The 17,727-nt window shown below is 45.8% G+C and overlaps 1 protein-coding gene across 1 annotated transcript in view; it reads right to left on the bottom strand.

The window, feature by feature from the left end:
• Positions 1 to 14,075: 14,075 nt before the first annotated feature.
• The window catches only part of NCAPG2 (non-SMC condensin II complex subunit G2), a 69,108-nt gene continuing 65,456 nt past the window's right edge, over positions 14,076 to 17,727 (bottom strand). Inside the window, exon 28 of the mRNA XM_004599018.4 lies at positions 14,076 to 14,437. Coding sequence (XP_004599075.3) covers positions 14,386 to 14,437 — 52 coding nt within the window. The 3' untranslated portion in view covers positions 14,076 to 14,385. The remainder of the gene's footprint in view (positions 14,438 to 17,727) is intronic.

The raw sequence follows: 17,727 nt of genomic DNA, 5'->3' as shown, positions 1-17,727 counted from the left end.
GATGGATGATGGATGGGAGTACGCTCTCTCTCCCTCTCAGAAATTACTTAATTAATCAACCATTAAAAGTGTGTCTTTACCAGAGTCAGCATTGTGATAAAATGATTAAAGCCACCACCTGCAGCTCCAGCATCCCATATGGGTGCCAGTTCAAGTTCTGGCTGCTCCATTTCCCACCCAGCTCCCTACAAATGCACCTGGAAAAGCAACAGAAGATGGCCCAAGTGCTCGGGACCCTGAATCCATGTGGGAAACCCAGGAGAAGTCCTCAGCTTCTGGCTTCAGCCTGGCATAGCCCCAGCCTTTGTGGCTATTTGGGCAGTGAACCAGCAGATGCAAGACCTCTCATTCTCTCTCTTTCTCTCTGGCTCTGCCCTTCAAATGAATATAATAAAAATTTTAATTTTTTGACAAGATTTATTTACTTATTTGAAAGCCAGAGTTAGAGAGAGACAGAGAGAGAGAGATCCTCCTTCTCTCTCTGTCAGCTTTCTCCCCACTTAGACACAATGGTCAGGGCTGGGCCAGGCTGAAGCCAGGGGACACGAGGCCTTTGAACATGCTGCCCGTTCCTCCTCTGAGGCAAGAACACATTACCCTGAACACTGTCAGATTAGCAAAACAGCCCTGGAGGAACTGCTCCCCTGCCTGAAGCCAGGAGACATCTCAGCTCCTTCCTGGTTACACTTCAACCTCAGACAAGGAACGACCACCCCCTGTGTCCCCATCACCTTTCCACAATCAGGCACCTGCTGTCAAAACACAGAGCTTGCCCTAGCCTTCTCTGTTGAAAATACTGCATCTAGCCTCTTACAAGTCATGGTTTTCAAAAGCACACACCTTCCTGAGCAGACCAGAAACAAATCCTCTGGCCAGATTAGGGTAGAGGAGGTTGGGGGTGCCTGGCTGCCCCAGGGCCGAAGAGACAATCGGGGCAGGAAAGAGCTCAGGCAGCTGCAGGGGGATCAGACTGGCACGAGACAAGCAGAAGCACCTGTACATGCTTCTGATTGGTGCCAAGTCCTCACGCCAGCGGGGAGATAAGGCCACAGCCTGGGTCTCTCCTGCATGAAGTCCCTCCCATGGCACAAGACTTATCTCTGAGGCAGGGTGTGCAGCCAGGGCCCAGTTAGCACCAATCTGCCAAACCCATAATCCAGCTCCTATGTCTACAGGGCAGGTAAGGTGGTGAAGCTCCGTGAGAATGGGGCGGAGAGCAGGGGAAGATAAGTCGGAGTGAAAAGAGGTAGGTGAGGATACATAGTCCGTATGACACTGGCCAGGAGGAGAGTGGGCTGTGCCAGGTGCTGGCTGCTGGCTCAGGTGTTCTCCAGAGCTGAGTGACAGCTGTGGGTCAGTTCAGGCTGGTGGAAGCCGAGATGTCAGAAGCTTCACCATGGATCATGCAGCATGGAGTCCTCGATGCCTCCTGGACCACTTCTTGCACCTGCTCCAGATGCTTGAGCAGTTTTCCTCCCCCTTACAGATCAAACCTGCAAGCCTCCAGTTGTTCACAGGGAAAGTACTGATCAGCATGTCACGCAGCTCTTGCCCATGTCAACCCCTCTTCCTCTGGTCCAGTGCTTTTCCCGGGCTTCCCAGTGGCCTAGAGACCCCCGGCTGTACCCATGACACTCAGGTTCATGAGGTCAACACAATGTTCGCACGTTTCCCTTCCCAGCACATCATTTGCCTCTTCCACTGGGCTGACACCTGCACAGATGGTGGAGACACTACGACAGGACACTCAAGTGGAGCTTCAGCAGGGGTTGCCAGGCGACGTGCCCCCCACGCTTTCCTACTCACAGGTGATGAAGGGCCAGTTTCCCTTATGAAAGTCCTTGATGGAGGAATACGGTCAGTGATCTTGTTCAGAGATCTTATGCAAGCTTGACCCTTAAGCCCATTTTTTTCTCATCTGAGTAACAAAATTGGAAGAAGGTGGGAGGAACCTCTGCTGCTATTGAAGTTGGGAGTTTGTCTCAAGGAGAAGCCCTGGACTTGGAACAGAGCTGCAAGGCAAACCAGCTACTTTGTTTTCTGGAAAGCACGTCCTGTTTGCAAGGACAGCTAGAAGGCAGCCTGTGGCTGTTCAGGTAGGGGATTCAGCAGATTTTTCTTTTACAAGTTTACTATAATTTTTGTTAGAAATAAAGATTTTCAGGGAGAAGGAGATAGAGAGAGAAAATGTTCTACTTCGAACGGTTCATTCTCCAAGTGATTGCAACAGTTGGAGCTGAGGTGATCCAAAGCCAGGAGCCAGGAGCTTCTTCCAGGTCTCCCACACGGGTGCAGGGTCCCAAGGCTTTGGCCCAAGGTTTACTGCCTTCCCAGGCCACAAGCAGGGAGCTGGATGAAGAGTGGGCCTGAACACAAACCAGCACCCATATGGGATCCCGGGGCATTCAAGGCAAGGATTTAAGCCTTTGGCTCCTGACTTCAATTGGCTCCTGACTCCAACGGTGAACCTGGACTCTGGGGGATGTCACGTCTCCTCCATTCCTCCTCATACACTGTGGGGTGGCGGGCGTGGGAGGTTGGATTCCCATTTGGACAGTTTTCTGGGTGACATGACATGCTGTTTTTGTAGTGCTGGTGGACACATGTGTCTGAGCGACAGATGTGCTCACGGATCGTCCTGCCCGTGTGCAGCAGGCAGGGATGCAGGGATGCTCTGCAGTGTGCAGAGCAGGTGCAGCAGCCACATGTCCATGTTTGGCCAGGGCCACGACTCGGCTGAACCCATTCAGGGACCTCAGTAGTACAAAGGCACATGCAATGCTGCCTCTTGGGCCACGGGATGGCCAGAGAGCTGGTGAAACATTGGGGAGTGTCTGGGCTAGAGTGTTTGCACAGCAGACTACGCAAATTGGAAGATTCAGCACAGCACAGTGCCCTCTCCAGTGAGGGTGGGCTTGAATAAAAGCAAAAGGAGGGGAAGGCTAGATGCACCTTCCACCTGCTTGCAGGAGCTGGACAGTTGGTTTGCTCCTGCCTGCGGATAGGAATCGCCACCACAGCTGTCCTGCTTCTCAGGCTGGCTGACTTCCCCAGTAACCTCCCAGCAGCTTTCTTGGGTCTCCAATCTGCAAACAGCAAGGATGTCTCATGCCCTGTGATCACATGATCCAATTCTTCCTCCTTCTCTCTCTCTCTCTCTCTCACACACACACACATACATACACAGGGAGACAGTCTGTGACCCAAGATACTCAGTTTAACAAATTTTCAACTTTATAAGGACACAAAAGCACCATGCACATTCGGTTACAGACTGTACAGTGAATTTTGATCTTTTCCCTGATCTTGTGACACTGGGCCATGGTAATTGGGAGCCTTAGCTCCCATGAGCCATGCTCTCCTAGGGGTAAACAGCAGACACCCTACAGTGGACCAGTGCCAGGGTGTTAAATGCACTGTGACTGTCTGAAGTTCCTGTTGGTTTAAGAGAACATACTCCAGGGGCCCAGCAGCACGGCCTAGCGGTTAAAGTCCTTGCCTTGAATGCACCAGGATCCCATATGGGCACCGGTTCTAATCCCGGCAGCTCCACTTCCCATCCAGCTCCCTGCTTGTGGCCTGGGAAAGCAGTCGAGGATGGCCCAAAGCTTTGGGACCCTGCACCCAGCTTCGGATCGGCACAGCATCGGCCATTGTGGTCACTTGGGGAGTGAATCTTCGGATGGAAGATCTTCCTCTCTGTCTCTCCTCTCTGTATATCTGACTTTGTAATAAAAAAAAAAAATCTTAAAAAAAAAAAGACACAGTCTTTCTTAAAAAAAAAAAAAAAGAAGAAGAACATACTCCACTGCGAGGGTACTTCAAAGGATTCATGGAAAAAAATGGAATTATAGAAAGCTATTTTGGAACGGAAGTTTCTTGAAACGCATGTTTTCTTCATGTGTGTTACCTGTGAACTCTGCGAAGATCTGTGCTTGTGTGTTCGTGTGTGTGTATGTGTGTATGTGAGAGAGAGAGAGAGAGAGGAGAGAAAGAGAGAGAGAGAGAGGAAGAAGAGTAGGAGGATGAATTGGATCATCTGGTCATAGGGGTTGAGAAGTCACTGCTGGCTTTTCTGGAAAACTATAAGATGGTATTCAAGATCAAAGCATTTGAGAAATCACTGCTTCAAGAAGAATCAACTACTATTTTCTCCCTAAATTCACAGTGTTTCAATCTGCTTTACAGAATAAGAAACAAGCCTAGCGTGGTTGAGAAGCCCAACAGAAATAAAAGGAACTGCGCGGCTCTCCTCCTAAGTCCCACACACACACACACGCCACACACGTGTTCCCTGTTTGCTCTGAGATGTCTGCAAGCCTGATTTTCATAAACATGGTGGAGTGAAGAAAAATAATCTTCTGGTGCCTGGAAACAGGAGTGAGGCTGCCCTGCAGCTGCCGCTCTCCTGCACTGACAATGAAGTTGTTCACTGCAGAACCGAACAAGAGCCTGATGAGAGCCGGTTCTCTTCACAAGTCCAAGGAACACAGGCCGAGGCTCCACCCTGGCAGGTGCCAACTTGCAGCTGAGACTGTCCATCTGCCTCACACAGGAGGATGCACTTCTTCGCACCAGCTGCCAGCCACACCAGCCACATCCTGTCATCACACGGAGACACCATTTGTGCCTCGTCAGACAGAAATACAGTGTAGATCCAGGGAGCTCTTAATAACTTAATGGTTGGGCCCGGCACGGTGGCCTAGCGGCTAAAGTCCTCACCTTGAATGCACCAGGATCCCATATGGGTGCCGGTTCTAATCCCGGCAGCCCCGTTTCCCATCCAGCTTGCTGAGTGTAGCCTGGGAAAGCAGTCGAGGATGGCCCAAAGCCTGGGGACCCTGCACCTGTGCGGGAGACCCAGAAGAGCTCCTGGGTTTGGATCATTGCAGCTCCGGTCATTGCAGTCACTTGGGGAGGGAATCGTTGGACGGGAGATCTTTCTCTCTGTCTCTCCTCCTCTCTGTATATATCTGACTTTGCAATAAAAATAAATAAATCTTGGGCCTGGCGCGATAGCATAATGGTTAAGGTCCTCGCCTTGAACGCGCCAGGATCCCATATGGGCACCGGTTCTAATCCCGGCAGCTCCACTTCCCATCCAGCTCCCTGCTTGTGGCCTGGGAAAGCAGTCGAGGATGGCCCAAAGCCTTGGGACCCTGCACCCACGTGGGAAACCTGGAGGAAGTTCCTGGCTCCTGGCTTCGGATCGGCGTAGCACCGGCTGTTGCGGCCACTTGGGGAGTGAATCATCGGACGAAAGATCTTCCTCTGTCTCTCCTCCTCTCTGTACATCTGCCTTTCTAATAAAATAAATAAATCTTTAAAAATAAATAATAAATCTTTAAAAATAATAATAGGTTAGTGGCTCCCTGGTATACAGATAAGTGTTTCATATAAGCCAAAGGGTTCCACTTTCTCTATTTTTAAAAAGAGTGCCATGTTTCCAGGGGAAAAAAAATTCTTTCTAGGTATATCTCCAAAAGCTATTTTTCTCACAGCAGGAGAGATTTGGAAATGGATTCCAGTTTGCCACCACTACTCAAGCCACTTCCTGAGACCATGGGGGCTGGCCTTCAGCACACACGGTGCCTTCACTGCTGGCGGAGGTGGGCGATGGCAGTGACGAACACAACGCACACTTCCTATCCTGGTGGTCCCATCTCATTTTACAAGCAACAGCAAAACTCTTCTCCTCACCACCCACGGCAGAGTATAGAACTCAGTCAGGGATGTTGGCCATCAACTTGGTTTTGAAGCTTTCTTGGAAACCCAGTCATTTACCAAGTATCTTCTATAGCACACAGCAGACATAACATCTTTTAAAACTGATACTTCCCTTTGGAAAAAAAATCTCATGGTATAGTTGAGAGTATAATTTGTTTTGCCTTACCACCTGTCTTGCCATCAAGTATGACACATGCAACTGGCTAAATCCATCCCTGAGGGATGGTTTTCCTAGAGAAAAGCTGTCTCTTCAGGGAAGAGGCTTGCAGGGAAGTATATTACTGAATCTGAAATAGTGAAGGGTACCTAAGATGCTGGTAGAGCTAAAAATCTGTTGTCATGCTACAGAATCTTGAAGGAAATACACATATAGGAAGATCAACAGTTACACTCTCGCCATTCTATCTCACACCCATACACACATCTCAAATTGTGAGCAAGATGAGCTTTTGAAATCCTCACTTCATGATTCTGATGGAATGCCATCGTTGCAGGAACACACACAAGAAGGCTCATGCCAATGAAGTCACAAAGGCAGTGGGTCACCTGACAGCACCAGTTACTCAGCTAACAACCGTGAGAATCTTCTCAGAGGGTGGCTGCCTTGGTTCCAACTAGGGAATATTGTGCTCAGCCAAATAAGCCAATCCCAAAAGGACAAACATCCTATGTTTTCCCTGATATAAAGCAAACTTCATGCAAAACGAAAGAGCAACAGATATCTAAGTAAATATGTAATATGAATTCTCAAAGATGCACTGTATAAAGGAAACCAGCACACCAGGAAACGAAGAAACATTGCAATGTGTATCTGTGCTCCTGAACAAAACAAGGACTCCGTGTGAATCTGAAACTATTCCTTGACACAGCATGCTGGACTTGTTACTATTGTGTGTAACTATATTGCCAGGATATACTACATAGCAGAATATAGAATTGTGATTGTTTCTAAAGGAATATATTACGTGATAATATAGGGGAAATCAGTGAGGGAGGGTGGCCCAGGGAAGAGGGGTGGGAGGGGAAACCACTGAGGCTATGGAACTCTACCATGGGGAAGGATAAAAGATGGAGGGACTCAACATAAACAGCACAAACGCTCACTTCTGCTATCGCCAAACCCGGTGAGACAGGAACAAAGTAAAATTTTCTTTAGAGGGGCCCAGCATGGTAGCCTAGTGACTAAAGTCCTTGCTTTGCGTGTGCCAGGATCCCATATGGGTGCCAATTAATATTCCAACTGTTCCAATTCCCATCTAGTTCCCTGCTTGTGGCCTGGGAAAGCAATGGAGGATGGCCCAAAGTCTTGGGACCCTGCACCCATGTGGGAGACCTGAAGAAGGTTCCTGGCTTCTGACTTCAGATTGGCTCAGCTCCGGAAGTTGCACTTGGGGAGTGAATCAATGGATAAGATCTTCCTGTTTCTCCTCCTCTCTGCATATCTGACTTTCAAAAAAAAAAACTCTTTTTTTAAAAAATCTGCCTGTCCAGTAAACATAAATGTCTTAAAATATATATATATCTCCTTGGAGGAATCTCTGTGTTCATAACCCTAGGGCCAGCCAGCTCCTACCCAGGCACTGAGGAAAGCAATTTGCATCACAAAAGAAAACACCTGATCTCTCCCGCCAAGGTTCCTAGGACCAGGGTTGGCGGCACCAGCGACTCCACAAATGGCGGTCAAGTTGGGTAGGCAAATCACTGAGGACCCTTTCAAGAAGCAGTTTGACTTGCTCATAATGAACTGCAAATTAAAACGCTACGGAGACACCATTTCTCACCTATCAGGTTGGCAAAAATCCAACGTTTCGATGACATATTCTGTTGGCAAAGCTGAAGGGAATTGGGCCATCTCGTATTGCTGCTGAGGAGGTAAGACGGTGCAACCTCCGGAGACAGGAATTAGGCAATTAAGAAAATCACAATTCCATTTATGCTTTCATCTGGCAATCTCTCTTTTAGCAATCTCTCCTAATTACATACCAGCAAAAGCATTTCAAAAGAAATACGCACAAGGCTGTGAGGCACTGTGCTATTATACAGCAAAGCCGAGCACTGAGGAGCAGCCTCCCAGCAAGGTGCTTGCTGTGCACACAATGGAGCCCCAAGCCCTGTGCGTGAGCAGTGACAAAGATCTGTGTTCTATCTTAAATTAGCTTCCAGAATACGTTCAGCTAGAAACACAGCAAAAGAGTAGCGTGTCGTGTGTGGCCATTAATCACAGAAAGGCAATTAATACATTATTTTCTTCCTTTAAACACAAGAACACGCCATAGGCTTGTTTTTTTTTTTAATCATTACCTATTTTAGATATGAGGAACTATGTGTTTTTTGAACCTATATTTCTTTAAAATTTAACTCTGGCACTGTGTGATTAAATTCCAAAAAGAGAGATTTAAAAAAAAAAAAAACAGTGCTTATTCATTGGTGCTAAAATTAAACCGATATAGCTGATGATGCATCCAGCTGAGGAAGAGTGCTCAGAAAGAACTTGAACCCCTCTAGTAGAGTATACAAGCTCAAAAGGACTGTGACCAAATCCTACGCTATGTTCTGGAGTCGCCCTGATGCAGAGCTGTTTGAACTGCTGCTCTCAGTGTAGTGTGACTGTTGGCTGAAGCAAATGACTCCAACGGCATCACAGAGAACCCGGACTTCTCCTTTGCTTCAAAGGACAGATACAAGGGCACCGAGATGAAGTGAGAATCCTGAGATCCTGCATTTAAACTGGAATGGTTAGTATGAAGTCATGCTTCTCCTTAAAAAATATACATATATAACATATAAGCATATAGTTATCACAAACATTACACGTAAAAGCATACATGTGCAACTTCACCTATATTTACATAGTCATCTCTTGCCTCTGATTACTGAACAGTGTAGAAACAGCGGTCCATGACCTCGCTCCTCAGCAACAACACCTTACAGCCCAGATGATGGTCATTCAAACTGCTATCTTTCATTCAAACAAACCCTAAGTTCTTGGAAAAATGGCTAATTTAAGATCCAGTGCAGGAATCACCCAACACATCAGAGAACCAGAGAATCAGCACATCATTGTGGAAGGATCTGGTACTCCACCTGAACGAGCCCCAACAGCCAGGAAATGTGGCAGCAGTGTGGACAATAAACGTAACTCGCTGAAACACATCAAATGTTTATACATTCTAATCAGTTTTTTTTTGAAGATGCTCATTATTTTGAGTAGCATATAATAGAAAAAAAAATCTAGCAATTTTTCCTCCATTGCTATTCAGTCTATGCAACCAAATAATATAGTCAAATAATGTACTTGAGAAGAGAGAAAGGAATAGAATACGTAAGTATTGGGAGCCACCATTGTGGTATAGCACATTAAGGTGCCACCTTCAATGCCAGCATCCCAAATGAACACAGGTTCATATTCAGGATGCTCCACTTCCCACCCTGCTCCCTACTAATAACCCAGGAAAAAGCAGTACGAAGATGGTCCAAGCATTTGGGCCCCTGCCACCCACTCAGGAGACCTAGAAGAAGCTCCGGGCTCCTGGTTCCAGCCTTCTCTCCATAACTACACCTTTCAAATACAGAAACACATGTTTTAAAAAATTAGAGTACTATCTTTTACAAACCCATCATGAATTAACAGATAAAGGTAAGTACAAGATAGAGATAATGACATCTCAAAAGGAGGCTATCAGACAGTACACATATCCTGAAGGGAGTAGCCACAGCATCTATAAGGAGCTTTGTCAACCAACACCAAATTGAAATGAATCAAACCAGAACTTAGACATCCCATGAAAAGATACAACAACAGGAAAACCCGAGATGGGGCAGCAATTAACATCACACAGCAGATGAGGGGGGAGCAGCCCTGCCACTCCACAAGGCAGAGCACAAAACAACCACAGCACTGTCTTAGAAAGATGGAGAGCGACCCAGGAGAGATGACACTTCATACCTCAGTCTCGTTTAAATCCTCACTCAAGTCAGCCAGCTGTAAGAACATACAGGTGTCTGAGAATGAGAGACAGGCTAGAGTCACAGCACTTTCATCCTAACTATTTTTATAAGATTTATTTATTTTTATTAGAAAGACAGATACATTGAGAGAAGGAGATAGAGATCTTCCATCTGCTAATGCACTCCCCAAGTGGCCACAATCATGGAACTGAGCTGATCCGAAGCCAGAAGCCAGAAGCCAGAAACCTCCTCCAGGTGCCCCACATGGGTACAGAGTCCCAAGCCTTTGGGTCATCCTCAACTGCTTTCCCAGGCCACAAGCAGGGAGCAAGATGGGCAGTGGAGCAGCTGAGACACGAACTGGTGTCTGAATGGATCCCGGCACATAAAAGGCAAGGATTTAAACACTAAGTTATCACACTGGGTCCCATCACTGCCTATCAACATATTAGATATCTCATCCACATAATGATATCATGGGAAATCCATGGCGTCCTTCCAAATAACACAGGGGATGGGAGTGGATTCAGCTAAGCTTTATTTAAGAATTGTCATGAATGTTTCTCCACACCAAAATCCAAAAGCAAACAGAGAAGCAGCCAGAGCCTGCGGTCCCCAGGCATACTGCGGCAGACAAGCAGACACGTTCTGGCGATGTGAAACAGGGGCTCCCTGACCTGAGCGTGTGCCACCCCCCTGCAACCAGAGAGTTAGTGAACAGTGACATCACGGAATACCAGGCTCACGTGTTTTTCCTTTAAGTTTCTTGAAAGACAATAAATACCACCATAAATAACAGAAAAAAATTACTTCCAGACGAGATTTTATATCCAAATTAGCAAGTAAACATAATAGTTTGCTAACATCAACACCTGCCAGTTCACTTTAGGGCTGGGCCTAGGGCTGTACAAGCTGTGCTAGGCTGCAGTACCTGTTGAATGCCGAGCCCAGATGGGTCATTCCAGAGTGCCCCTAGCCCTGGCTTGGGGGCTGAGTTCCCAGGTCAAGAGCTAACTTGGTGAGCGGGCTATGGGAGCTCTCCTGGATCACTGCTCCCACTGGTGAGCAGAACTGACTGGAGGCAGATGAGCCTGGCAGGGCTGCAACAACCATCAGCCTGCATAAGAGCATAAGGCCAGGCTAGGCCTCTGCACACTGGTGCATGCAACAGTCAGAGTGAAGTGCTGACTGACAGGGCTTTGACGCAGCATCTGCTGCTATGTGCTGGGGCAGGGTGCAGGTTTTCAGAATGGACTGTAGTACCCCATGGAAATTGCAAAACTTGGGACTGGCAGTGGGCCTAGCAGGGAAATTTTGTGCACTCCTCTGCTGAGTTCCACCTCCCATGGGTGTGTATGAGACCCAGGGCTAGGGGGCATGCCAGGCTTGGCGTATGTGTGGACTGGTTTATGGGCTGAGCTGAGCCACAAAACTCATAGGTGTATACAAGAGCGTGACTAGCGGGCGCAGACCAGTCTGCTGCACATAATGGTATGCACAGGAAACAGAGCTAGGGGTTGTCTTAACTAGGGCATCTCTGTGGCACACTGGATGGGCTGAGCCACAGCACCCATCAGTTTGCATAGGACATGGGGCTGGGGATGGAACTGACCAGGCAACTACAATCACCAGTGTGTGTGTTAAGTTTATACAAGTGACAGATTGACCTGGACCCTGTACTGGTTAGCACATGAGTTAGGTCTGGGGTCACTCCAGGTGAGGCTACTTGGGGGGAATCCCCAACTGGACCACTAGACTCAAAATTCCGGCCACAGGGAAGACCGTAACATTTGTGGTCTAACCTTAAAGTAGATGTATTAGGAATGGCCTCCTTGACTGCTGATGCCTGTGCAGTGCATGCATGCCCAGGTGCATAAGTGGAACATGGCGACCAGACCATTTAGGTCTGCAAAGGACGTTGAGTGCCATGTAAAAAGATGAAGAGCAGGACAGGCTGGACAACTCTCCTGGCCAAGTGTCTGGGTGAGTAAATGCCCTGGGGTGCACTGTTAGCCAATGGACCTTGGAAGAACTTTCTCAACCTTGGAGCAACGAAACCAACAGTGCCTCAGAACTATCAAAACCACTTAAGCAATACCCTCTGAACATTCTCCACATTCTAAAATGATATCAGGTGGCCATCCCTCACCCTAGGGTACTGATGTAGTCTGGCAGCTGGGAACACCCCCACCTCACTTCTGAGATTCAGGAAAATGCAAAGAAAAGGAAAATTGGAAGCATTTGTGCCATTCACCTTCCCCCATACCTTGACCCTTCCCACCTTAATGAGTGATTTTCATGATATGTACCCTTGTCAACTATGTATACAAATTAAAAATAATCAATAAAATGCCCACGATGGTGTTTCTCAACACCAGGCCATCGGCATTTCATTAGAATACTCTGCTGTAACAGGCTGCCTTTTGCGTTCTAAGATAGCACTTAACAACCCAGTCCCTCTTGACAACGACAGTTGTGACACTACTCGAATGAGGCCAATCTCCCAGTTGAGACCTGCTGGGCTAGGTGAAGGGTACATCCAAGGATGAGCCCTCTAATTCATAAAAAAACTGTATTTCGGTCTACTAGTACAGGGATTCTTACAATTATGAAAGACAAAATATTCTTACATAGAATAAAAAACATAGTTATCACATGTCTGTTTTTTTTTAACAGTACACAGCACAAACTATTAAAGTACAAATTTAGGGGGAGGGCAGTTGGCACAGCAGTTAACAAGCAACTTGTGACGTACACATCCCACAATGGTGTGCCTGGCCAGGTCCACTCCTGACTCGAGCTGCTTGCCAACACACATCCTCCTGGGCAGCAGGTGATGGCTCAAGCAGTTGGGTGCGTCACTCACCCGGGCGATCTCCCAGTTTTGGCCCCTCTGGCTCTAGGTGTTGCAGGCTTTGGGGAGCGATCTGGCTGATGCGAAACCTTTCTGTCTCTCTGCCTTCCAAATAAACACATCAAAAAGGTTTACATATAAATTGGTACTAGAGCTCCTACAAAAGTCATCTGTTCTTTGGAGTCTATTTTAAAAAAGGCAAGCCACATGCAAACTTAGCAGTCTTAGAGCTCAGCAAGACAGACAATGCAGCAATACAATGGAAACCAGATGACGAGTTAGAGCAGTCACTGCACCAGTGGTGATGTGTCCAGGCAAGGCAAACTGAAGCCAATGAGCTACATACCCAAGAGAATGCACACAACCTAAAATCCTGGGAGTAACCATGTGGGGCAGGACAGGAGGTAACACAGGGAAAAGCAAATGCTACAAGCACTAAAGAAAACAGGTTTGACAGTTTCTTAAGTGTACAGTTGATATACTACTCAGTAATTCTACTCTAAGAAACTGACCTGGTGAAACTGGGACACAAACCCATGAACGCTGGCCCCTAGCAACTTCCTTCCTAACACCCTATCAACCATCAGCAGATGAACAAGGATCAATCTCAAGACTGATACTGAATGAGCCCGGGAATGAGGTCCAACAGCAATGAGTAATTCTAACGTATCTTACTGTCTGAGAACCACTGACGCAGACAAACAGAATAATTTAAATGATGATTACATTTCCTTTGGCCACCTGGAAACGAAGTATTTTTCTCTTCTGGAAATCTCTTCCCTTCAAGTCCTGGTTAAGGGTAAACAATGTCTTCCAATACAGAATCTTCAAAATGGTGAGCATTTGCTTTCCCTCTTGAGGAGTTACTGGTGCTGTAAGACATGCGTTCTCCTTCAGCATCTGCTGTGCAAGCGACTTTGGTGTTCAAAGTGGAGATGCTGCTGGCAATCACAGGGAAGTCATCTTAGACTAGCTGTGTGAGGTACGGCCTTGAACTCGTTATGCTGAAGATAGTAAGATTTTCAGCAATGTAGACATATAAACGTAACACAAAGCTGTACCATTCTCACAGCACAGCAGCAGAAGCCCCATCCATCATAACCTCATCCAAGGCAGAATGTGGGAAAGGTCAAGTTGCACAGATGTCCCATGGGAACTGGAAGCACTTGGCTACCTGGCCACATGTAGGTTCAACCATGTCCAGGTCTTGGTGGATAGTTGAACTAGTGGCCACAGTGCAGCAAGGGAGGGCCAGGAACAAGGCAGCAGACACCAGCACCCCTGGGACCGTGACAGCTCCCAAAAAGAAGAGATGTAAATAATAGCTTACTTGCAGGCTGATTTCTATGGAAACCATGGCGTTCCATTCTTTGCACACACTGGGGTACAATATAATGCACACACTGAATATCTAGCATTCAGGTAAAACTAGGCAGGTTCACCCAGGAAATTAGCCACTCTCCTAAGGAGAAAACGTGCATTAACAGTATTTTTGAAGAAAGCACACAAAGAGATGTTGTCATTGCTTTATTACTCATAGACTATAAGCAACATTACATATATAAAAGTCATTTTTAAAACAACTATGTTTGTTTGAAAAGTCTCTTATCCTGTGCACCACGCATTTCACAGCACAGACATCTGGAGTTCTTTATGTTAAATATATTATTTATGTAGACACTGGGCAACAATTTAAGACCTTTGAGTTTTTCAACTCTTTCCCATCCCCCACCCTGAAGAAATATTACCCTTTCCTTATTAACATTAAAAACACTAAGAAAATACATATGTATTCAAATTTGTGAGTTTCTGAGTCCTTTCTCTGTATGTTTGTATATCCAAAGATGTTGGCTTGGTTATGAATTCAAAAGTTCTCCCAAAGTTCTTGTTGATGATTCATACAAAAATCTGAAACACAAGCGAAAGAACAGACGGATGTGATTAAATTATCAATAGACCCCTCCCCCCACTTAAAAAGGGAGTTAAAAAAATGTTTCTTTTTATTGGAAAGGCAGATTTATACAGAGGAGAGACAGGGAGAAAGATCTTCCATCCACTGATTCACTCCCCAAATGGCCACAATGGTTGGAGCTGAGCTGATCCTATGGAAACCAGGAGCCAGAAGACTCTTTCGGGTCTCCCATGCGGGTGGCAGGGTCCAAGGCTTTGGGCGACCCTTGACTGCCTTCCCAGGCCACAAGCAGGGAGCTGGATGGAAGTGGAGCATTGGGGACATGAACTATATATGGTATCCTGGCTCCCTCCAAGGTGAGGTTTTAGCTACTAAGCCATGTGGGATTTAAAAAAATTTATTGTATTTATTTTGAGGACAAAGTTACAGACAGGCAAGGAGGAAGGTGGAGAGTGGGAGGAAAGAATGGAGGGAGAGAGAGAGAGATGGAAAGAGGGAGGGAGGAAGACTGATCTTGTGTGCACTGGTTCATTCCCCAAGTGGCTGCAAAAGCCAGGGCTGGGCCAGGCTGAAGCCAGGAGCAACAAGCATCACCCTAGTCCCTGATGTGGGCTTAGGCCTTAAGTACTTGGGGCACCTTCCACTGCTTTCTCAAGCATGTCAGCGGAGCAGTTCGGATGTGAACTGGTGCTTAGAGCTTACCACACTGTAAAATAGTGCCAGCCCCAGGAATTCAGATTTTTCATTCAAAATTATTTACTTTTTCTTTTTTTATCCTTCATCAATTCCAGACAACTTATTGAAAGAAAAGCAGATTCCTTAAAATTAATTATATTGTGCTGTTTTGGGACATTTTCTTCAGTCACTTATTTGCTAAATGGCTATTTCTTTCTGACCCAAGATTTTTCAGGTCTATTCCTCATGATTTACCCTCAGCAGTATTTGCTCTGAGATAGCGCTCCGCCTGGACCCTGCACACATCTGGAATGTGATTCTCAACAGAGACCATGTCTGTGCATCTGACTGTCCTGTGGCCTCACGGATGCCAGGCCCACAGCCCTCTCAGCTCTCTCAGGCTCAGCCACAGAGGAACACACATATACTGATACCTCTCTCGTGCTGCCCCACCCCATCAAGCCTTTAGGATTTGGGGGGCCAGAACCTCCTGGAGACAAAACCCGGATTCTGTGCTGGGTCTGCAGCCTCTGGGGGCTTCCTGCCTGACCTCAGAGCTGGCCAGGGAGGACAACAAGCTCTGTCTGCACCCCAGCACTACACCCAACTGCCAGTCCAGGAACTACTGCTGGGCTGCAACAGCTGGGACAGGGAGAACAACCCAAAACCAATTTCTAACTATTTTTTAAAAAATCTTAAGATTTAATAACAATGAATTTAAACATAATTAAGAGCAAAAAGTTAGGTTATTTAAGGCAAAAGTACCTATTAAGTCCATTTAACCAGCTATTTTGATTGAAAACAACAATCACTACCATGCCTCTCTGCTAGAGAAGGCAACTGAGGCAGGGGTGGTCAGACTTGCCAGGCTCACGGAGAACTCTGCTTCTGCAACTCAAGAGTGGAATGCAGGGAAATGAAGATGGATGGGCACAACAAAACACAGCATCTGAGTGTGGGAGGGACAGAGGCGAAACCTCAGAAACACAACAACAACAACAACAACAACAACAACAACAACAAACAAACAACCCCAGCCCAGGCTCTCCTCGTGTGTTAGGGGACCTTCCCCCAAAGCGCTAACGTCCATAGGCACGTGGGAACACAACACACGTACATCTTAGACAGAAGCCTGTACATCCATGTCAGTAAGAACAAAAGCTCCTCGATTGCCCCGGGTGTTATCTGACTACAGAGCTGCTGAGGCGTCTACAGGATCACAACCACAAGAAAAGACAGAGCTAAACTGAGGAGCAGAAACAGATAATACAATGTAGTGCAACTTTGTTCAGCTTTTAAACGTCAACACCAAATTTCACTGGGTGTTGTTGATAAAACCATGCTGCAAAATAAGCTACAAGAATCATCCAGTTCCAAATTTATTTTTTAGAAAAGTATTAAAATAATAAAAAGCAGAATAAAATGAGATTTTATTCATGGACACTTGATAACAACAAAAAAAGATGCCACGTCTACAGGGAGCACTCCTTTCCTTAGAGGTCTCCTATCAGTACCAATGACTGCATTACACAACTATAAAAGTTGCCTGCGTACAAACATAATCAGCCGTAGCAAGTAATTTGCTAATATGATTGCAATTCATGTACTCTGTGGGAAAACTCATCAGGTCATAGGAACCTCAAATGTTTATACTCACGTAAACTCAAATTACAAATGCATTGCCACCATCATACTATTGATGAAAGTAATAAATATACAACCTATTTAACATTCAAATGCACCAATGCATTGGCAAATCCATGTTTCTCCTGAGAAAACCTGTCCAATTTGCAGTTTACTATACAAGAAAAGACAATTAAAAACTAAGGTGAGCCACTTTTTATCCAGCAGCCACCAGACTAGTCAACAAAATGCTAATCCTGCTGGAGTGAAAGCTAGATTAGTTAAAACAATGTTCACTTCTAAACTAATTTTTCATTGCTTCAAATATTAATTGGGGCAAGTTTCCCAGTCTTAAAGATGTTCATTTGCTTTAGTGTCTCCAATCTAACATGAAATCAATAATATTTAAAAATAAAGTCCTAAATCTTAATTGTTTATCTTTCATTGATTTTTTCAGCCACTGTTTCTCCTGCATATGTAAGAAGTCAGTGTTTCCCAGCTCCGACCTATTTACTTATCCAGATGCTTTCTCCTTAAAGAAACACTCCATCTGTGTAGCAGTTTGGTACAAAAATGGCCTAGAATTACAAACTACAGGGAAACAAAAGATTACTTCTCTCATGTTTAAATTCTATTAATGTGCTTTTCCTTTAGACAGTTCATGGTTTTAATTTCTCAGACCTCTCTGTTCTCTATGTTACTAACACAACTCAAGAGTTGGTATCAAATTCTATTCAAGTGGAAACAAAAGACATTTCTAGCAAGAAGCAAATGTTCTGATTCCCCTTCATCTTTAGAACAGTTCATATCATGATTTATTCAAACCAACCATCATTGCCAATGTTATCTCAAAGAAATGTTATAAACCGTTTCCACCTATGAGACTGTTATTATGTCTTGAAAATATTTCATAGCGCATACTTATTCTGATCACTTAAAAAATCTTTATCCCTGGTATATCCATCTACATTGTCCTGCAGCCACTGGG

The sequence above is a fragment of the Ochotona princeps genome, chromosome 2 (assembly GCF_030435755.1).
Source record: "Ochotona princeps isolate mOchPri1 chromosome 2, mOchPri1.hap1, whole genome shotgun sequence".
NCBI classification, from domain to species: Eukaryota; Metazoa; Chordata; class Mammalia; order Lagomorpha; family Ochotonidae; genus Ochotona; species Ochotona princeps.
Note: the sequence above shows the minus strand (reverse complement) of the source record. Positions and strands in the feature narration are given on the sequence as shown.